Here is a 22759-nt window from a genome sequence, read left to right on the forward strand (position 1 = left end):
TGACGGTTATAGAACAGTGTAACTGGGTATCTGACAGTTATAGAACAGTGTAACTGGGTATTTGACTGTAATGGAACAATGTAACTGGTTACCAGACAGTCTTAGAAACATAGAAACTAGGAGAAGGAGTAGGCCATTTGGCCCTTCGAGCCTGCTCCGCCATTCAATCTGATCATGGCTGATCCTCTATCTCAATACCATATTCCCGCTCTCTCCCCTTGATGCCTTCTGTGTCTAGAAATCTATCTAGCTCCTTCTTAAATATATTCAGTGACTTGGCCTCCACAGCCTTCTGTGATAGAGAATTCCACAGCTTCGCCAGAAAGAAATTTCTCCTCATCTCAGTCCTAAATGTCCTACCCCGTATCCTGAGACTGTGACCCCTCCTTCTGGGCCCCCCAACCAGGGGAAACATCCTCCCTGCATCCAGTCTGTCTAGCCCTGTCAGAATTTTATATGTTTCAATGAGATCCCCTCTCATTCTTCTAAACTCGAGTGAATACAGGCCGAGTCGACCCAATCTCTCCTCATATGACAGTCCTGCCATCCCAGAGATCAGTCTGGTGAACCTTCGTTGCACTCCCTCTATGGCAAGTATATCCTTTCTTCGGTAAGGAGACCAAAACTGCACACAATACTCCAGGTGTGGTCTCACCAAGGCCCTGTATAACTGCAGTAAGACATCCTTGCTCCTGTACTCAAATCCACTTGCAATGAAGGCCAACATACCATTTGCCTTCCTAACTGCTTGCTGCACCAGCATGTTAGCTTTCAGTGACTGGTGTACAAGGACACCCAGGTCCCTTTGTACATCAACATTTCCCAACATGACCATTTTAGAACTGTGTGACTTGGTATCTGACAGTTATCGAGTCGTGTAACTGGGCATCTGACGGTTATAGAACAGTGTAACTGGGCATCTGACGGTTATAGAACAGTGTAACTGGGTATTCTGCAGCGAGTGACTCACCTCCTGACTCCCCAAAGCCTTTCCACCATCTACAAGGCACAAGTCAGGAGTGTGATGGAATACTCTCCACTTGCCTGGATGAGTGCAGCTCCAACAACACTCAAGAAGCTCGACACCATCCAGGACAAAGCAGCCCGCTTGATTGGCACCCCATCCACCACCCTAAACATTCACTCCCTTCACCACCGACGCACAGTGGCTGCAGTGTGTACCATCTACAGGATGCACTGCAGCAACTCGCCAAGGCTTCTTCGACAGCACCTCCCAAACCCACGACCTCTACCACCTAGAAGGACAAGCTGTGGAGATGCCGGTGATGGACTGGGGTGGACAAATGTAAGAAATCTTACAACACCAGGTTATAGTCCAACAGTTTTATTTGAAAATCACAAGCTTTCGGAGGCTTTCTCCTTCGTCAGGTGAGTGTGGGATTCCTTGAAAGTTACTGCATATATAGTCAGAGAACAATGCCTGGTGATTACAGATAATCTTTCCAACTGCCCGTTATCAAGGCAATCAAAGGAATTGAATAGTGTTCAGACAGAGAGACATTAGATACAAGACTACTGAATACACAAACGGCCAGAACCAAAGACAGAGAGAGAGAGAGAGAGAGAAACATTCGAAAGGAAGCGAAAGAGAGAGAATGACCAGTTGTATTAAAAACAGATAACTTTTTTTTCCCCTGGTGGGGTTACGTGTAGCGTGACATGAACCCAAGATCCCGGTTGAGGCCGTCCTCATGGGTGCGGAACTTGGCTATCAATTTCTGCTCAACGATTTTGCGTTGTCGTGTGTCTCGAAGGCCGCCTTGGAGAACGCTGACCCGAAGATCGGTGGCTGAATGTCCTTGACTACCATTATTTTTACTTCCAGATTTGAACTCACGTTTTCTGAATTGTTTTAATGTGAATGGTGTTAAGGGGTGGCAGATGGGTCTCATAGATGAGTTCAGAGAAGGCATGAGAGGGGATGAGAGAGAAACTGGAGAGAGAGAGATATGTGTTCAGGACTAGGGGGCACTTGTTGGAGATCAAGGTAGAGGGGAGAGGGGTTTAAGGAGATGGTTGGTCATAGAGAAAAGAAGCCGGGGGTTCTCTTTGTTCTCCAGGATGATCCTCAAGTGATGGGCAGTTTTGGCTGAGGAGAGTGCGGCCCAAAATCACTTGATGTCCAGCCAGATCTGGCGACGGATGGCTAAACCAGCTGTGCACCACATGTGCCACTTGGACTTGAGGGAGTGAAGATGGAAGCTGTACCAGGAGGAATGATCTCAATGGGAGAGAATAAAATTTTTGGTGGGGACAAGGGCACCAAAAATGGAAGTGGTTGAGGAAATTGACGGCCATGGAGATGTTGTGGTGAATGAGGGCCAAAGGCAAGAGAGTTGGGAGTTCGAAATTGCAATTGTAAGCAACTTGGGGAGGGAGTTATTTCCAAAGGCGGATGTGGAAGGAGGTGGAGTTGAACGTGGGCAACGGGTATGGTGGTGAGGGATATAAGGAAGTGGATGGAGATTGTTTTGCCAGTGATTGAGACCATGGGAGTAGAGGTGCCACTGGTGTTGGCAAGGTTGAGATGGTGACCGCGAGCTCAAAGCTCATTAAGGTGAAGGGCTGTCTGAGGGCAATTTGTGAAGTAATGTTCTGGAACCATTTTGTCTGTGGCAGTGAACCATTCTTTGTTTTGTGTAGCCAGGGCGTCTGAACAAAGTGCAGGCTATTGGCTGGTACTTGGAAGAGGCCAATATTGCCCAGGTGTCCACTAATCTGCTTGACTTTGAGGTGACCGCGTTGCACACAGTATTTGAAGAAATTCGTAAGGATGCTGAGGTAATATGGCAGTACTTCACTGAGAGTGTCTATCATTATACAGCTTCTGTTGCTAGACATTGTAGTTAGATTACCTGATGGCCTATCATTGACAGTTATGTACCCTTAGGCTACTTGCAGTAAGTTCCTTAAGTGACAGGAAATAACAGCTTCAAATAACATTTTAAACTCAGTTATGGAACTTATCAAGAATATTTGCCAATCTGAATACTCTGAATTCGTGAATGTAGTTGGAGCTCCATTGTTGCCATAGTAACGTGCTGTTCTCCTCACAGGATTTGGACTTGCCCATAGTGGGTTCTCAGATTGTAGGCCTCATCCCACTGAAAGCCATGCTGGATACAGCGGAATTTTACATGAAGAAGGAAAACTTATTTATTCTTGAGGAAGAGCACAAAATCCGATTGGTAGGTGTGCTAACTGCAAATGGGGATGATCGATTCCCCTTCATAGGGGCAGGATTCTTTTTGTCCGAGTTTAGAGCTCATTAATGTGAGGAATGTTCATGCTGGAGAATGGAACACTTCCATTTCAGACCCATAGGGGCTGATTTTCCTGCCTATTCCCACCCCACATGCACCAACCCTGGGAGTGTAATAGTGCAGTAAATGGAGTAGAGGCTGTAATCCCAGGTCACCACTCCTTTTGTACATGATGCCGGGTGTAGGAAGCTCCCCAGCTTTCAACGGTCAAGAATGACGCAGAGTTGATGCAACCATGATCAGAACATGTGGCTTTTCGGATCCAGAGTAAAGCACCCTCTACTCTGCATCAACAGTGTACCTGATCCCCAACCTCAAGAAGAACACCCCTAATGCAGCATAACAACATTTTCCAACACCAGCCATCCTGAGATTGCATTTATATAGCACCTTTCACGACCTCAAGATGTCCCAAAGTGCTTTACAGCCAATGAAGTACTTTTTGATGTGTAGTCACTGTTGTAATGTAGGAAACGTGGCAGACAATTTGCACACAGCAAGATCCCACAAACAGCAATGTGATAATGATCAGATCATCTGTTTTAATGATGTTGATTGAGGGTTAAATATTGGTCAGGACACCAGGGGAGAACTCCCCTACTCTTCTTTGAAATAGGGGCATGCAATCTTTTACGTCCACCTGAGAGGGCAGACGGGCCTCAGTTTAATGTATCATCTGAAAGATGCACCTCCGACAGTGCAGCACTCCCTCAGTACTGCAGTAACAGCCTGGATTATGTGCTCAAATCTCTGGAGTGGGGCTTGAACCCACAACCTTCTGACTCCAAGGCGAGTGTGCTACCAACAGGGCCACAGTTGACATCTAGTAACAGTATCAAGTTCAGATCACAAGAGGGTCCTATTCTTACACCCCTGGGTTACACTATTGTATAATTAGACATTGGGCAGTATGGGCACACCCCTGAACATACGATGCTCAGACCACTTACAGGAGTGACCAGCAATGTTGTACCCGAGAGATTATTTAAGGCAGACCCATATCTTGTAACAGATGGCTTTGGTCTTTGTTCAGCTGAAGGAAGTTGTGACTCCTCTGTGACTTGATGTCAGACAGGCAGTCTGATAGCATGAAGGTGGCCATGGCGATGAGAGAGATGGCGGAGAGCTGGATGTGTCATCAGCAAATAGGTGGACGCTGACCCAATGCCTCTGGCTGATGTCACTAAGAGGCGGAATATTGATGAAGAAAAGGAGTGGGACAATCATAGATCCTTAGGAGGCTCCATGGGTAATGGTACAGGAAAGGAAAGAGGAGCCATTGATAGAGATGTGCTAGCTAGGTCTGGACAGGTGGGAGAGGAACCATGCAATGAAAGTCCTATGGAGTGGGACAGCGGAGGAGAGGCAGTGGAGGAGGACAGATCAGATACGTCAAACTCTGCGGAGAGGTCGAGGTGAACAAAGGAAGATAACGCAGCATAGGATGGCCATTCATAACTTTGGACAAGGCAGTGTTATTGCTCTGTCATGGGTAAAGCCAGACTAGAGTGATATGGGAAAGATGGGCATGGAGCTGGGAGGATCTTCAAGAGAAATGAGAGATTAGAGATGGGGCGATAGCTAGAGAGGACAGATGGGTAAAGGTAGGCTTTTTGAAGAGGGGTTTTGAAGGAGAGAAGGACAGTGCCTGAGGTAAGGGATCTGTTAACAATGTCAGCTAGGGTAGGGGCCAGGAGCAGTAGTTTAGAGAACAAGAGTTGAGTGAGAGGAGATCAAGGAGGTACAAGGTGGATATAATGGAAGAAATGAATTTGGAGAGGGCAAGGGGTGAACGAGCAAGGAATGCAAAGTGACGAGTGTCTGGAGCTGGAATGGTTGGGAGACTGGAGAGAAGTCTTGAGGCAGTGGAGAGGAGCAAAGGAATAAGGTCATTGTTATTTCTCATATGGAAACATTCTCCATGCACCTTCTCAACCACCCCTACTAAATACCTTTTGGTAATATGGCAGCTCCATGTAGTATGGTCATCCCTACACTTCATACATTGTATATATAAGCGTCTCTTGAGGAAGCAGCTGATGTGTCTTTAAGACACATCTTCTTTATGATGCAGGGAAGGATGTGTTGCCCCCCTTCTGGGTTTGTCTAGATACATATGGGACACAAATACCTCCATCCTACCATACGAGGTGTGTAGGCAGTCAGTGTATCTTAAATCAAGATGTTGTTGTTTTTCTTAACACGATACTATTTGGAATTGTGGTCACCTCCTTCTATTAATTTTTGTGAGGCAAGGTTATTAAGGGTTACGGAACCAAGGTGGGTAGATTGAGATAAGATACAGGTCAGCCATGATCTAATCGAATGGCGGAACAGGCTCGAGGGGCTGAATGGCCTGCTCCTGTTCCTATGTTCCTCTGTCCCTATTAATGTTGTTGCTCTATCCACTTTACTGCAGGTTGTAAGCCGCCTGGGACTGAATTCTCTCGCTCCTTTCAATGCTAAAGAAAGGATTATTGAGTAAGTCTGGTACAGCACTGCTCGTGCAGAATATATTGGTGTGGTTTAGAAAGGCCTGTTTTCCTACACTCTCATTCTTGCTCTATGCAGCAATGAGCAAAGACCTTGTGGTTCTTGTGGTAACTCAAGCAAAGCCTTAAGAGCAAACACAATGCTCAGGAGTTTCTTCAGACCTGCCCCTGCTCCTTCAGTAGAAGCAGGGTTTCTCGTTCACCCAGTGACGGTGGAGCGGGAGCAGCTCCCAGGAAATTCACCGCCATGTGATTTATATTGTCCTGACACGCTCCGTGCTCTAAGGTATGTGAAGGATAAACTTCAGTCAACGTGTGAGGAAGATCATGCTGAGGAGAGAGATCAAACTTTCTGGCTCCGATATTTACAGGGAGGGTGCAGGTGAGGCAAGAAATGGCCCTAGAACCCGGCAAGACCGGGAACCATGGAGGGCTCCCCCCGCCGAACATAACGGCAGCACATCATTAACACCTTGTATCTCCGTCTCCCGCCCGGCAGCTGGACAAATGGACAGCCTGGCCAGTGGGCAGGAGGGAACAACAGCATCAGGAGGCTGCAGCCGGGGACTCTTGGGGATGGTTCCTGGCAATTGGGAGGGGCAAAGGTCGGCAATCGGGGCTGGGGTGGAAGGGGCTGGAGATCGGGTGGGAGGGGCTAGAGATCGGGGGGGTGGGTCTGGAGATCGGGGGGGTGGGTCTGGAGATCGGGAGGGGGGAGAGGCTGGAGATCGGGAGGGGGAGATGCTGGAGATTGGTGGGGGGGAGAGGCTGGAGATCAGGGGGAGGGGCTGGAGATCATGGGGAGGGGCTGGAGATCAGGGGTGGGGCTGGAGATCACGGGGAGGCACTGGTGATCGGGTAGAAGGGCTGGAGATTGGGAGGGGGGAGAGGCTGGAGATCAAGGGGGTGGGTCTGGAAATCGGGAGGGGGAGAGGCTGGAGATCTGGAGGGGGGAGAGGCTGGAGATCGGTGGGGGGGGGGGGTAGTGGCTGGAGATCAGGGGAGGGGCGAGAGATCGGGGGTGGGGCTGGAGGTCAGGGGGAGGCTGGAGATCGGGGGGAGGAGGCTGGAGATCGGGGGAGGGGGATAGCCGAAAGCTTCCTTGAGGGGCGTGGGTGGGGAGCACTCCTGCTCCTCCTGGCTCACAAGGAGTGCTGAAACATCCACTTACCCTGTGGAGCTGGCAGCTCCTGTCTCCCTTTCACCGACCCCTGGGAAACCCGTGAGCAACAGTCAATTTTAAATCAGGCTCCCAATTGCAGTGTGTGGGCCCGATTTAAATATGTAAATGAAGTGTCCCCCCTCGATACGGTGGGACACTCTGACATCCCGATATCCACCGCTGTTAATATGGCGGTGGGCGCAGGCCCGGAGGGTTAGGGTCGCGTTTCGAGCATTTCACTTTATAACCACCCACCCTCCCCTGACCACCTCCCACCCGGCACGGGGTGGGGGGAGTGTTAATATCGAGGCCTATGTGACTTGAAAGGTTGAATTTCCATCCCTGTTGAATGTATCACGTTCCTTCCCCCTCCTGCCCAAATCTGGACCTGTGTAACTCCAGTGTCTGTTCCAAACTACAGAGGATGGAGAGCGGTGGAATGCTGGAAATGACGGGGCATTTTTGCTGCTCTCTGAACATTTACTGACTGTAGATTTTGAACACCTCTATCAAATCTCCTCACAACCGTCTCTGTTCCAAGGAAAACAACCCCAGCTTCTCCAATCTATCCACATAACTAAAGTCCCTCACCCCTGGAATCATTCTAGTAAATCTCTTCTGCACCTTCATCTTTCCTAAAGTGCGGTGCCCAGAACTGGACACAATTCTCCAGTTGTGGTCGAACCAGTGTTTTATAAAGGTTTATCATGACTTCCATACTTTTGTACTCCATGCCTCTATTTATAAAGCCCAGGATCCTGTATGCTTTTTTAAACTGCTTTCTCAACCTGCCCTGTCACCTTCAATGATTTGTGCACATATACCCCCAGATCTCTCTGTTCCTGTACCCCTTTTAGAGTTGTGCCCTCTAGTTTATATTGCCTCTCCTCGTTCTTCCTACCAAAATGTATCACTTCGTATTTTTCTGCAGTAAATTTCATCTGCCACGTGTCCGCCCATTCCACCAGCCTGCCTGTATCCTCTTGAAGTCTATCACTATCCTCCTCACTGCAAATTTCGAAATTGTGCCCTGTACACCCAAGTCTAAGTCATTAGTATATATGAAGAAAAGCAACTGACCCCTGGGGAACACCACTGTACACCACCCTCCAGTCCAAAAAACAACCACTCACCACTACCCTCTGTTTCCTGTTACTTAGCCAATTCTGTATCCATGCTGCTACTGACTCCTTTATTCCATGGGCTTCAATCTTGATGACACTATTATGCGACACTTTATCAAACACCTTTTGAAAGTCCATATACACCACATCAACCGCATTGCTCTCATATGTAAAACAACATCCCATCAGATCTTACCTGGAAGTCTTTGCAGATTGTAGAATGAGAAACCATTAGCAGTGTGAATCCAAATTCCAAAGGTGGAAATCTCTTCCTACAGAAAGAATGAAAGAAGTACCTGCATTTACATTGTGCCTTATCACGTCCTCGGGATGTCCCAAAGTGCTGTACAACCAATGGCTTTACTTCTGAAGTGTAGTCATGGTTGTTGCATAGCAAGGTTCAAACAGCAATGAGATAAATGACCAGCTGTTGTGTTTTCAGTGGTGGTTGTGAGTGAGAAATATTGGCCAGGACACTGGGAAAAATGCCAACTCTTCCCCAAATAGTGCCATGGGATCTTTTACATCCACCTGAATAGTTGGATTTGGTTTTTATATAGATTTACATGGAACCCACAGCACAGAAAAAGGCTATTCGGCCCAATTGGCCTATGCCATGTTTATATTCCATATGAGCCTCTTCCCACTGTAATGACCTCTCACCCTGGCCCCATATCCCTCTATTCTCTTCTCCCTCATGAATGCATCAGGCCTCCTCTTAAGAGTATCAGTGCTATTTGCTTCAACCACTCCACGTGGCAGCGAGTTCCACATTCTCACCACTCTGTGTAAAGAAATTCCTCCTAAATTATTTATTTGATCTGTTAGTGACTATCTTATATTGTTGCCCCCTTGTTCTGAGAGCAGATTCTCCACATCCACCCTATCATAATTTTGAAGACCTCTATCAGGTCTCCTCTTAGTCTTCTCTTTTCTAGAGCAAAGAGCCCCAGCCTGTTCAATCTTTCCTGATAGTTGCATCCTCTCGATTCTGGTGACATCCTTGTATACCTTTCTGCACTTTTTCCAGTGCTTCAATATCCTTTATGAAGTATGGAGACTGGAACTGCTCCCAGTGCTCCACAGTGTGGTCCAACCAAGGTTCTATAGAAATTTAACATTACCTCGCTCTTCTGTATTCTATTCCTCTAGAAATGATCCCCAGTTTGCACTCTTTATGGCCTTATCAACTTGTGTCGCTACTTTCAGCGATTTATGTATCTGTATTCCCAGATCTTTTTGCTCCTCTCCCTCATTTAGTTTCTTACCTTTGAAGGACTAAGTGGCCTCCTCATTCCTCCTGTAAATCATCCAAAAGATGGCACCTCCAACAATGCAGCACTGCCTCAGTATCCCCCAGAAGTGATATTAAAATGTATTTAAATCCTGGAGGGGGGCTTGAATCTACATCTAAGAAGGACATTTCATCAAGGTAGCGAATGGAATAAAACTGTACTAGTTATGACTCGGTTTCTTACAGCAGCGTCTAGTGGTTGTCTTGCTGAATCATGGACTTTAACCAAAAAAACCACTGTTAATAATCCCCTGTATTTTGAACTCTACCCAATTTATTTATCACCAGGTGGAAACTCCTGCATAAATACTCCCCCACTCACAAAAGATAACCAGGCAGACCCAGAATATTTACCCATGTCCACCGGGGTGGATACTTTATACTTAATCCCCGTTGCACAGCCAGCATTGTGTACCTTGGAGTAACTAACTTGCTCTGTCAATGCTTGTCCCTGTAACCTCCAATCCCATCCTCTAACCACAAATTTATCCAGTTTTCTTTTTGGATCTAATTAGTTGCTCCATTTGCTTCACGTGTTGCGAGCCTGCTCCACCTACTTTGTGAGAACAAACACCGCCCTAATCTTCTATCACACCGGAACGTACAAAAATGGACAGGTAAAGACCAGCTGGTCCATCGAGCCTGAGAGAAGAAAAAGAAGAGAAAAAACTTTAGGCCAATTTCCCAGGAAAACTCTGGGAAATTCCACTCTAACCGTTGAAGATTATTAAGTAAAACCCCGGAGACCATATTACCTGGGTGACACCCCCCCCCCCAAAGACCCAGCTACCTTCTATAAATAGATATATTTGCCACCATTCCACTTCCCCTTTGACTGCTTGCAGAGAATCTGTACTCACGGCACATGTGGCCAACTCATTCTAGAGTTTAGCAACTCTCTGTGAAAAGACGTAATTCCTGTAACCTTTACTCATGTCCTCTGGTCCTCCTTAACCTATCCAACTCAAGGAGCCCAGTCACTTGGACCCAATTGAATCCTTTCATTATTTTAAAGATCTCAATCAAATCTCCTTGAAGTCTAAGGTTTTCTAGAGTTATAAGTCATAGATCTGTTAGCTGAGGGCCCTTAAAGTAGGTATCAATCTAGTGGCTCTCCTCTGAACCTTTTCCAGGGCCTTTATATCCCCCACCATGTGAAGGAACCAAAACTGGACACAATATTCGAGATATGGCCTGACCAATGCCTTATGTTTAATTGTCCTGGTAATACATCCTAACACCTTATTCACTTTCACGATAATCTCACCTTCCTGGTCATAGACCTTCAATTATTTGCTTCCCTTTGTCCCCCAGGTCCTACTCCTCTCCAGCTTGTTAACTTTGGACTTGAGTCCTCTGGTTCTGTGTTCACAATCCAAACTAAACTGCCTACTTCCATCCATATCGAGTATTTTAAAAGCCTGGATCAGATCCCCACCCCCATTTCTTTTCTCCAATGAAAACAACTACAGTTCTGTAATTCTTTCTCAATAAATCAGGGCCCCAAGTCCCAGAATCATTCCCACTGCTCGTCTCCAAACCCCCTTTTTGAGGCTATAGTGAGTAAAACCACACCCAGTGTTGCAAATGGGCTCTTACTAGTGATTTGTACAAGGTTACAATCATAAGTTCAACTTCAGTTACTATAAAGATGCATCCCAGTACTTTATTGGCCCTGTTGCTACGACTTCACGCTGACTGTCAATAATCAACAACAACTTGCATTTATATTTATGCCTTTAACATAGAAAAAAACGGCCCAAGGAGCTTCACAGAGGCGTACTCAGACGAAAATGGGCGCCGAGACAAAGAAGGAGATATTTGGAGGGGTGACCGAAAGCTTGGTCAAAGAGGTGGGGTTAAAGGAGGAGAGGGAGGTGGTGAGGTGGAGGGCTTTGGGAGGGGAATTCCAGAGTGTGGGGCCTAAGTGGCTGAAGGCACAGCCACCAATGATGGGCAAAGGAAAGCAGGATTCACAAAAGGCCAGAGTTAGAGGGACAGAGAATTTGGGGGAGGGGTCGTAGGGCTGGAGGTTTTACAGCGATAGGGAGGGGTGAGGCTATGAAGGCATCACCCCAAGTGTTCTTCCTCTTCCATCTTTGGTAATAAATTTTCCTTCATTATGTTTTTCTTGTTTCCTGTTCCAAATGCATTATGTTGCACTTATCTGTATTAATATGTGTTGGCCTGGGCGTGTGTGTTTACTCAGTATGTTCAAGGAATCTCAACACATCTGTAACTTTATTAGTCCAAAGTCCACATAAGCTACAGGAAAGTGCTGCGTATATAGATAGATTTTAAAGCTGTACAACGTACTTATAACAGGACTTAAGGACAGAAGTCATACTTAGGAACTGGGACACCTCAGCTGGGACAAGCAATTAAAATGGAATGAGCAGTACTCCCAAAGCACAAGTACACAATGGGGTTTGCTATATCAGTAAACAACTCCCGACATGCCAGTGAGTTATGGGAGCCCCACTCTCTCTACCCTTAAGGATGTCACATTCTATTCCTTACATTGCTCAGCTGCTCTTTGCTTCTTTCCCAGTACTTTCCCATTATCCCTAAACTAGCTTATCTCTTGTTAATTGTGTTAATTTTTACATTGTTAAAAGCTCAGTCTATTGTTCGTTCTTACTTTTAGTCTATATTATGGCTAAATATAAACGGTCTCCGCTGCATTTACTCCTGCTTATCTCACTCTGGCTGCCTGGTCTGCCCAAGGATGTTTCCGCCTTTGGTGGCAGAATCCGTTATGCCTACCCTACCTATCCTGCTGCACTATATCCTAACTATCCCAACACCCTTTGTGGGCCATTCAAGTTACTCTCAAGGTCTAACCTAACATAAAAATATATTTAGCAATATATAGTCGAAAACATTAGCATATAGAGTATAAAATATCAAGTACATTCCCCTCCTTAAACCTCTTCCACGAAATGGAGTGGGTTTCAGAAAAAAATGTCGGTGGTGTTTGGAACCTGTGCATTCAGGAATCTAACCCACATTGGCTTGACCCATCCTTTATCATTCCCACCCATCCTTTATCATTTCCACCCATTCTGTAATAAATTGGCCATCTGGTGACTTTCTACTCAATTTAACCTTCTATTCTACTAAATTATTTAACCAATCTTCAGAGATAACACACCAGAATGACCAATAAGGCCAATATGGCCAATATGAGCGAATATCATTGATATAATGTGATTTGAGAATGGGACATCTGGTTAGATCAGAAACCGTTGCAAATTCCAGAGCTGGGCACAGTTTTTCTTCAATCCAACTATTTCTTTTATGTTACTATTATTTATAGATATTCCTAAAATGTCTGAACCCTCGGGGTCTCCCCTGAGCCTTTAAGAACTAGGAAGGTTGTTCCATATACGGTGTCTTTGTTTCCATCAGATACATGGTGCTGGATGAGAAGGACGAGGGCTGCCTGGTTTCTTTGCCTTTGCGGAAGTTTATCCAAAGTGTTGGATCGAGGTCTGCGGCCCCTGGGGGAGGCTCTGTTGCTGCAGCCGTGGCCGCCATGGTTTGTACATTAAGTTTTGCGATGTGCCTAGAAACTAATTTACAATCCAAGGGAGAATCCAGTGTCGCCCCCTGGTGCAGGGTTGTGAGTTCTGCGTGTCTCTCCAATGAGTAATGTCATTTACAAATGAAATTAAAAAATTTAGAATACAGACTGTATTTTTAATTTTAAAGCTGTCTACACTCAGTCACAGAGCTGGTGCAATCAATTCCCCGACCAAATGTGACAGTCCACAGAGTCATTACTTGCTACCTTTCACTGGCACTGTTGTTCCACCAGTTACCCGAACAATCCCTCATGACACAAACACAAGCCTCTTTTCTCTGCCACTCCAAAGCTTTGAAACACTCGTGCCCAGCTATATGACCGAAGACATTTCTTGGTGACAAGAGTTTGGCTTCAGTGTATCTGAACTCCTGACTCCTCGATCTGCTTTCTTTGTGTAGGGTGCAGCACTGGGCTCAATGGTTGGACTAATGACCTACGGGAAGCGACAGTTTGATCATCTGGATGGTCTGATGAGGAGACTGATTGCTCCGTTCCATCGCACAATGGATGAGCTGATCACAATGGTGGATAATGATTCCAACGCATTCAGCAGCTACATGGTGAGTGACATAGGAATAATTGGTAAAGAAAGAACTTGCATTTATATAGTATCTTTCATGACCTCAGGACATCCCAACTTGCTTTACAGCCAATAAAGCACTTCTGAAGTGTAATCATTGTTGTAATGTTGGACAAGCAGCAGTTAATTTGAGCACAAGATTCTACAAACAACAATGAGATAATGATCAGATAATCTGTTTTGTTGATGTTGTTGAGGGATAAATATTGGCCAGGACTCTGGGAGAATTCCACTGCTCTTCTTTGAATAGTGCCATGGGATGATTTATGTCCACCTGAGGGGGCAGACGGGGCATCGGTTTAATGTCTCATCCGAAAGATGGCACCTCTGACAGTGCAGCACTCCCCCAGTACCGCACTGGGAGTGTCAGCCTGGATTATGTGCTCAAGTCTCTGGAGTGGGTCTTGAGCCCATGGTCTTCTGACTCAGAGGTGAGAGTTCGACCACTGCTGTGGGATTCCACTCCAAGCTTCTGTTTGCTTCTTGAGCTTGACATTTTTTCTCCAGTGCATTCAGAGTGACATCCCAAACTGGGCTTTTCTATGTATTCATTCAAGAACAGGAAAGGCTGAACAGGCTGGGGCTCTTTTCTCTAGAAAAGAGAAGACTGAGGGGTGACCTGATAGAGGTCTTTAAGATTCTAAAAGGGTTTGATAGGGTAGATGTAGAGAAGATGTTCCCACTTGTGGGGGAAGCTCAGAACTAGGGGCCGTAAATATAAGATGGTCACTAATAAATCCAATAGGGAATTCAGGAGAAACTTCTTTACCCAGAGAGTGGTGAGAATGTGGAACTCACTACCACAAGGAGTAGTTGAGGCGAATATCATAGATACATTTAAGGGGAAGCTGGATAAACACGTGAGGGAGAAAGGAGTAGGAAGGATAGGGTGAGATGAAGTAGGGTGGGAGGAGGCTCATTTGGAGCATAAACACCAGCACAGACCAGTTGGGTCGAATGGCCTATTTCTGGGCTGTACATTCTATGTAATCCTATGATATAAAATCAGAGCCTAAGTGTAAGCAGCAGGTTTCACAATGATTTATACTGACAGTTACAAGATGTAACCAGGAGATGGAAAAGGGAGGACCGTGTTTCTTGAAACTGCTTCAGCTTGCTTAAATATTCCAACGTTTTTTGACCCCCTTAAAGATATTGGAGACCTCCCTCTGATCAGCGAAGGGTTGGCTTTGCACTGTCCTTGGGTCCATGTCACCCTCTTATTCCTCAGTGCGCCGTGTGTGTCCATTGAAAAGATTGTGGTGTGATGATAAACTGAACTTGTGGTTTTCAATGTTTTCTTCAGGCTGCCCTCAAGATGCCCAAATCGACCTCAGCAGAAAGAGAAAGGTACAGTCACCTCCGTAGGATTGATTACAGTTCTCCGGGTTCACACTTCCTTATCCTGGGGCAAAGTCCACACACTGCCTGGGGAAAGTCACCTCCCTATAAGGTGCTTTGTTATCATGATGTTGAGGGGGAGGGAGATGCCTGCATGAGTTCCCTGCACCCATGCAGCACAGAGCATCCTGTACATTATAGTCAGCCGTGGAGCTGGCCTCATACCTGTAACACACAGGTGGCTGCTCGAACTACCTGTACAGTACCCTGTACTGCATTGAAAAAGTTTAGGGAGAGCGAGACTCTTCAGCAGCAGCTCCAGTTATTAAAGTAATGAGAAATTCAAACTCTCGCACTAGCAGGTAATCGGCCCAGGAGGGCTCCTTGGTAATGCAGAAGTTTAACTTGTTGACTTATCTTAATGCAACTTTTAATTGAGAATATCACTCTCTAGAACTTAGCAGCAACCTACTGGGTAGGTCAATTTCAATGCTAGGGAAACATTACAAGTAGTTTTACTGTTATAAAACTACATACGGGTAGAATTTACTGTCCAACCGTGTTGATGAAGAGGGGTGGGAAGAGGCTCGTACGGCATAGACCAGTTGGGCTGATTGGCCTGTTTCCGTGCTGTAGAAATTCTATGTAATCCAATGTAATTGTACCAAATTCCGCTCTTTGTTCATTTTAATACAAACCTTCTGTCCTATAGTTAGCTCAAAATTATGCCTAAATATGTCAGGAGATTTAACTCCCAGACTGGACTCCAGCACTCAGGACCCACTCCACATTCAGGGCCCGACACGTCTATAAACTTCTATAAGAGTTAAGCAGCAGTAATACGGAGTACGGAGAGGGACGTTTAATGGAGGAAATTTTTCACTGACTTCAATGATAAGTAATTCAGAACCATGAGAAATGATGACAACAGGGAGAAGGCCTCACTGTAAACGTGATGAGTTCAGGTTGCACTGTAGCAGGGCTTGGTGCACTATTTCCAACACTGATTCAATCTCTCACAGTAGCTCAAATCTGTGAAACGCCTCAACTCCCCCCAGTCTTCCTTCCCTCCCACAATTCTTCAGGATTTTAATACGTAAGCCTGACGTCATTGCCCATTGCACCCGGATTTATTTCATCATCTGTCCTCTTTCTTTTCTATACTTTGTGGTGTCCTGCACTATGGGCCTTGTGTGGTCTTGCACTATGGGCCTTGTGGTGTCCTGCACTATGGACCTTGTGGTGTCCTGCACTATGGACCTTGATGTGCTTGCATTATGGACCTTGTGCTTGCACTATGGACCATGTGGTGTCCTGCACTATGGACCTTGTGTGGTCTTGCACTATGGGCCTTGTGGTGTCCTGCACTATGGACCTTGATGTGCTTGCACTATGGACCATGTGGTGTCCTGCACTATGGACCTTGTGGTTACCTGCACTATGGACCTTGATGTGCTTGCACTATGGACCTTGTGCTTGCACTATGGACCTTGTGGTGTCCTGCACTATGGACCATGTGGTGTCCTGCACTATGGGCCTTGTGGTTACCTGCACTATGGACCTTGTGGTGTCCTGCACTATGGACCATGTGGTGTCCTGCACTATGGACCTTGTGGTGTCCTGCACTATGGACCATGTGGTGTCCTGCACTATGGACCTTGTGGTGTCCTGCACTATGGACCTTGTGGTGTCCTGCACTATGGACCATGTGGTGTCCTGCACTATGGACCTTGTGGTTACCTGCACTATGGACCTTGTGCTTGCACTATGGACCTTGTGCTTGCACTATGGACCTTGTGATGTCCTGCACTATGGGCCTTGTGGTTACCTGCACTATGGACCTTGTGGTGTCCTGCACTATGGGCCTTGTGGTTACCTGCACTATGGGCTTTGTCGTGTTGTTCACTATGGACGTTGTAACGTCTTACACTATCGGCCTTCTGGTGTCCTGCGCTATTGGCCTTGTGATGTCCTGCGCTATTGGCCTTGTGGTGTCCTGCATAAGACCATAAGAACACAAGAAACAGGAGCAGGAGTAGGCCATACAGCCCCTCGAGCCTGCTCCGTCATTCAATAAGATCATGGCTGATCTTCGGCCTCAACTCCACTTTCCTGCCCGATCCCCATATCCCTTGATTCCCCTAGAGTCCAAAAATCCTACAGTCCTACAGTCCATCTCAGCCTTAAATATATTCAATGACTCAGCATCCACAGCCCTCTGGGTAGTGCATTCCAAGGATTCACAACCCTCTGCGTGAAGAAATTCCTCCTCATCTCAGTCTTGAATGGCTGACCTCATATCCTGCAACTATGCCCCCTAGTTCTAGACTCTCCAGCCAGGGGAAACAACCTCTCCGCATCTACCCTGTCAAGCCCCCTTATAATCTTATATGTTTCAATGAGATCACCTCTCATTCTTCTAAACTCCAGAGAGTATAGGCCCATTCTACTCAACCTCTCTTCATTGGACAACCCTCTCATTCCAGGAATTAATCTAGTGAATCTTCGTTGCACCGCCTCGAAGGCAAGTATATTCTTCCTTAGATAAGGAGACCAAAACTGTATGCAGTACTCCAGGTGAGGTCTTACCAATGCCCTGTACAACTTTAGTAAGACTTCCTTACTCTTGTACTCCAACCCCTTTGCAATAAAGGCCAATATCCCATTTGCCTTCCTAATTTCTTGTTGTACCTGCATACTAACTTTTGTATTTCTTGTACGAGGACATCCAAGTTTCTCTGAACACCAACATTTAAAAAATATTCTGTTTCTCTATTCTTCCTACCAAAGTGAATAACCTCACATTTCCCCACATTATACCCTATCTGCCACCTTCTTACCCACTCACTTCACCTGTCTATATCTCTTTGCAGTCTTTTTGCGTCCTCCTCAGAGCTGAGGCCCAAGCACTGATCCTTGCGGCACCCCACTAGTTACAGCCTGCCAACCCGAAAATGACCCGTTTATCCCTACTCTCTGTTTTCTGTCTGTTAACCAATCCTCTATCCATGCTAATATATTACCTCCAATCCCATGACCCCTTATCTTGTGTAACAACCTTTTATGTGGCACGTTATCAAATGACTTTTGAAAATCCAAATATACAATATCCACTGGTTCCCCTTTATCTACCCTGTTAGTTACATTCTCAAAAAACCCTAATAAATTTGTCAAACACGATTTCCCTTTCATAAAACCATGTTGACTCTGCCTAATCATATTATGATTTTCTAAGTGCCCTGTTACCACTTGCTTAATAATGGATTCCCGCATTTTCCCGACGACTGATGTCAAGCTAACTGGCCTGTAGTCCCCTGTTTTCTCTCTCACTCCTTTCTTGAACAGCGGGGTAACATTTGCTACCTTCCAATTCGCTGGGACCGTTCTAGAATCTAGAGAATTTTGGAAGATCATAACCAATGCATCCGCTATCTCTGCAGCCACCTCTTTTAGAACCCTAGGATGTCGGCCATCAGGTCAAGGGGATTTGTCGGCTTTTAGTCCCATTAGTTTGTCCAGTACTTTTCCTCTAGTGATATTAATTGTTTTAAGTTCCTCACTCTCATTTACCCCTTGGTTCCCCACTATTTCTGGTATGCTTTTGATGTCTTCTACTGTGAAGACAGAAGCAAAATATTTGTTTAACGCATCTGCCATTTCCTGATTCCCCGTTATAATTTCTCCTGTCTCAATGGGAATCAGGGGGAAAACTCTCCAGTGGCTGGAGTCATACCTAGCACAAAGGAAGATGGTAGTGGTTGTTGGAGGCCAATCATCTCAGCCCCAGGACATTGCTGCAGGAGTTCCTCAGGGCAGTGTCCTCGGACCAACCATCTTCAGCTGCTTCATCAATGACCTTCCCTCCATCATAAGGTCAGAAATGAGGATGTTCGCTGATGATTGCACAGTGTTCAGTTCCATTCGCAACCCCTCAAATAATGAAGCAGTCCGAGCCCGCATGCAGCAAGACCTGGACAACATCCAGGCTTGGGCTCATAAGTGGCAAGTGACATTCGCGCCAGATAAGTGCCAGGCAATGACCATCTCCAACAAGAGAGAGTCTAACCACCTCCCCTTGACATTCAACGGCATTACCATCGCCGAATCCCCCACCATCAACATCCTGGGGGTCACCATTGACCAGAAACTTAACTGGACCAGCCATATAAATACTGTGGCTACTAGAGCAGGTCAGAGGCTGGGTTTTCTGCGGCGAGTGACTCACCTCCTGACTCCCCAAAGCCTTTCCACCATCTACAAGGCACAAGTCAGGAGTGTGATGGAATACTCTCCACTTGCCTGGATGAGTGCAGCTCCAACAACACTCAAGAAGCTCGACACCATCCAAGATAAAGCAGCCCACTTGATTGGCACCCCATCCACCACCCGAAACATTCACTCCCTTCACCACCGGCGCACTGTGGCTGCAGTGTGTACCATCCACAGGATGCACTGCAGCAACTCGCCAAGGCTTCTTCGACAGCACCTCCCAAACCCACGACCTCTACCACCTAGAAGGACAGGGGCAGCAGGTACATGGGAACAACACCACCTGCACGTTCCCCTCCAAGTCACACACCATCCCGACTTGGAAATATATCGCCGTTCCTTCATTGTCGCTGGGTCAAAATCCTGGAACTCCCTTCCTAACAGGACTGTGGGAGAACCGTCACCACACGGACTGCAGCGGTTCAAGAAGGCGGCTCACCACCACCTTCTCGAGGGCAATTAGGGATGGGCAATAAATGCTGGCCTTGCCAGTGACGCCCACATCCCGTGAACGAATTTTTTTTAAAAAGCCTCTAAGGGACCAACATTTACTTTTGCTACTCTCTTCCTTTTTACATACTTGTAGAAGCTCTTACAATCTGTTTTTAAATTTCTTGCTAGTTTACTTCCATATTCTATTTTCTCCCTTTTAATCAATTTTTTGGTCGTCCTTTGTTGGTTTCTAAAACTCGCCCTATCCCCAGGCTTATTACTCTTCTTGGCAACATTAAAGGCCTCTTCTTTCAATCTAATACTATCCTTAACTTCTTTAGTTAGCCACGGGTGGATCACTCCTCCCGTGGAGTTTTTATTTCTCAATGGAATGTATATTTGTTGAGAATATTGAAATATTTCTTTAAATGTTTGCCATTGCTTTTCAACTGTCAAACTCTTTAATTTAATTTCCCAATCTACCTTTGCCAACTCGCCCCTCATACCCATGTAATTGGCTTTATTTAAGTTTAAGACTCTAGTTTCTAACTTAAATACATTTCAAGCTCAATGTGAAATTCTTTCATATTATGATCGCTCTTCCCCAGGGGTTCTTTTACTGTGAGATTACTAATTAACCCTATCTCATTACACAATACAAGATCTAAAATAGCCTCTTCCCTGGTTAGTTCCATAATGTATTGCTCTATGAAACCATCTCGAATTCATTGCATCCAAACTCCTCCAGACTACCTTTGCCAATTTGATTTGCCCAGTCTATATGAAGATTAAAGTCCCCCACGATTATTGCATTATCTTTGTTTCAAGCTCCTATTATTTTATGATTAATACTCTGTCCAACAGTATAGCTACTATTAGGCAGCCTATAAACTCCTCCCACCAGTGTTTTCTGCCTCTTGTTATTTCTAATTTCCACCCACACTGATTCTACTTCCTGATCTTCTGAGCCCAGATCCTTTTTCACCACTGTCCCTATCTCATCCTTTATTATTGGGGCTACACCCCCTCCTTTTCCATTCTGCCTGTCTTTTCTAAATGTCTTGTACCCTGGAATATTTAGTTCCCAACCTTGGTCATTTTGTAACCATGTCTCAGTAATGGCTACTAGATCAAACCCATTTATCTCTACTTGTGCCATTAATTCATCTATCTTGTTACGAATGCTCCGTGCATTCAGATAAAGAGCCTTTAATTTTTACTTTTTACCTTTTTTTCCTGCTTTGACCTTACTTGTTGCTCTATTATTGGTAAACTCTCTGTCCCTTCCTGCCTCACTCTGCTTATCTTTACCCAAATCACTACATTGTTCTATTGTCTTAACTTTTCTCATTAGATTTATAAATTTCACCTCACCTGACCCCTCCCCCCCCTTTTAGTTTAATGTCCTGTCTACAGCCCTAGTTATTCGATTCACCAGGACACTGGTCCCAGCCCGGTTTAAGTGGAGACTGTCCCAATGGAACAGCTCCCTCTTTCCCCAGGACTGGTGCCAGTGCCCCATGAATTGAAACCCCTGTCTCCCACACCACTCTGAGCCACGCATGCAACTCTCTGATCTGTTTGACCCTGTGCCAATTTGCACCTGGCTCAGGCAGTAATCCAGAGATTATTACCTTTGAGGTTCTGCTTATTAATTTAGACCCGAGCTCCTCAAACTGTCTCAGCAGAACCTCATTCCTAGTTCTACCTGTGTCATTGGTTCCCACGTGGATCACGACAACTGGATCCTCCCCCTCACGCTCCAAGTTCTTCTCCAGCCGTGAGGAGATGTCCTTAACCCTGGCACCGGGCAGGAAACACAGCCTTCAGGACTCTCGGTCATGGCCGCAGACAACAGTGTCTATCCCCCTGACTATACTACCCCCTAACACGACCACGTTCCTTTTCACTCCCCCCACTTGAGTGGCCTCCTGTACACGGTGCTGTGGTCAGTTTGCCCATCCTCCCTGCAGTCTTTGTTCTCATTCACACAGGTAGCAAGTACCTCGTACCTGTTGGACAAGGTCAAAGGCTGAGTCTCCTCCATCACTGTATCCTGGGTCCCCATACCTGCCTGACTCGCAGTCACATCCTCCTGTCCCTGAACACTGAATGAATCTAAATTACTGCTTAACCTAAGGGGGTGTGACTGTCTCCTGGATCAAAGTGTCCAGGTAACTCTCCCCCTCCCTGATGCATCGTAATGTCTGCAGCTCAGACTCAGCTCAACGACTCTGAGCCGAAGTTCCTCGAACTGCAGACACTTCCTGCAGATGTGATTGTCTGGGATCACGATGCTCGCCACAAACTCCCACATGCTGCAGTTACAACACACCACCTGACCGGCCATCGTTGTCGAACCAGAATTTATTTATATTCTTCATAGAGTTTTTAAATCAGTCGCGATTCTTAGTTTTATTGACTAATTACTTTATCTACATTAAATTATTGTTTTAAGTTTTTAGTTAACCCCCTGCTTTAAGCTGGAGAGAAAAAAAAGTGGAACTCACCAACCAATCACCTACCTGCTGACATGTGACATCACTTTTTCAATTTCTGCCTGTGATGAGTTACTCCCCCCCGACCCCCCCGACCCCCCCCTCACCCCCCCGACCCCTCTCATCCCCCCGACCCCCCCGACCCCCCTCTCACCCCCCGACCCCCCTCTCACCCCCCCGACCCCCCCGACCCCCCTCTCACCCCCCGACCCCCCCAACCCCCCCTCTCACCCCCCCGACCCCCGTCTCACCCCCCCGACCCCCCTCCAACCCCCCCGACCCCCCTCTCACCCCCCCGACCCCCTCTCACCCTCCGACCCCCCTCCAACCCCCCCGACCCCCTCTCACCCTCCGACCCCCCTCCAACCCCCCCGACCCCCCTCCAACCCCCCTGACCCCCCTCTCACCCCCCCGACCCCCTCTCACCCTCCGACCCCCCTCTCACCCCCCCGACCCCCCTCTCACCCCCCGACCCCCCCGACCCCCTCTCACCCCCCGACCCCCTGACCCCCTCTCGCCCCCCCCGACCCCCTTCCGACCCCCCGACCCCCCTCTCACCCCCCCGACCCCCCTCCAACCCCCCTCCAACCCCCCCGACCCCCTCTCACCCCCCGACCCCCCTCCAACCCCCCCCACCCCCTCTCACCCCCCGACCCCACTCCAACACCCACTCCGATCCCAACTCCAACTGTCA

The 22759-nt window shown here is 46.8% G+C and overlaps 1 protein-coding gene across 1 annotated transcript in view; it reads left to right on the forward strand.

Moving 5' to 3' along the window:
- Window positions 1–22759, forward strand: part of ftcd (formimidoyltransferase cyclodeaminase) — a 55960-nt gene that overhangs the window by 25659 nt on the left and 7542 nt on the right. The window contains exons 7-12 of the mRNA XM_067988236.1: window positions 2665–2802; window positions 3078–3209; window positions 5704–5765; window positions 12768–12897; window positions 13344–13505; window positions 14832–14978. Of these exons, the coding sequence (XP_067844337.1) occupies window positions 2665–2802; window positions 3078–3209; window positions 5704–5765; window positions 12768–12897; window positions 13344–13505; window positions 14832–14978 (771 nt within the window). The remainder of the gene's footprint in view (window positions 1–2664; window positions 2803–3077; window positions 3210–5703; window positions 5766–12767; window positions 12898–13343; window positions 13506–14831; window positions 14979–22759) is intronic.

Source organism: Heptranchias perlo, chromosome 7, assembly GCF_035084215.1.
Source record: "Heptranchias perlo isolate sHepPer1 chromosome 7, sHepPer1.hap1, whole genome shotgun sequence".
In the NCBI taxonomy this organism is placed as follows: Eukaryota; Metazoa; Chordata; class Chondrichthyes; order Hexanchiformes; family Hexanchidae; genus Heptranchias; species Heptranchias perlo.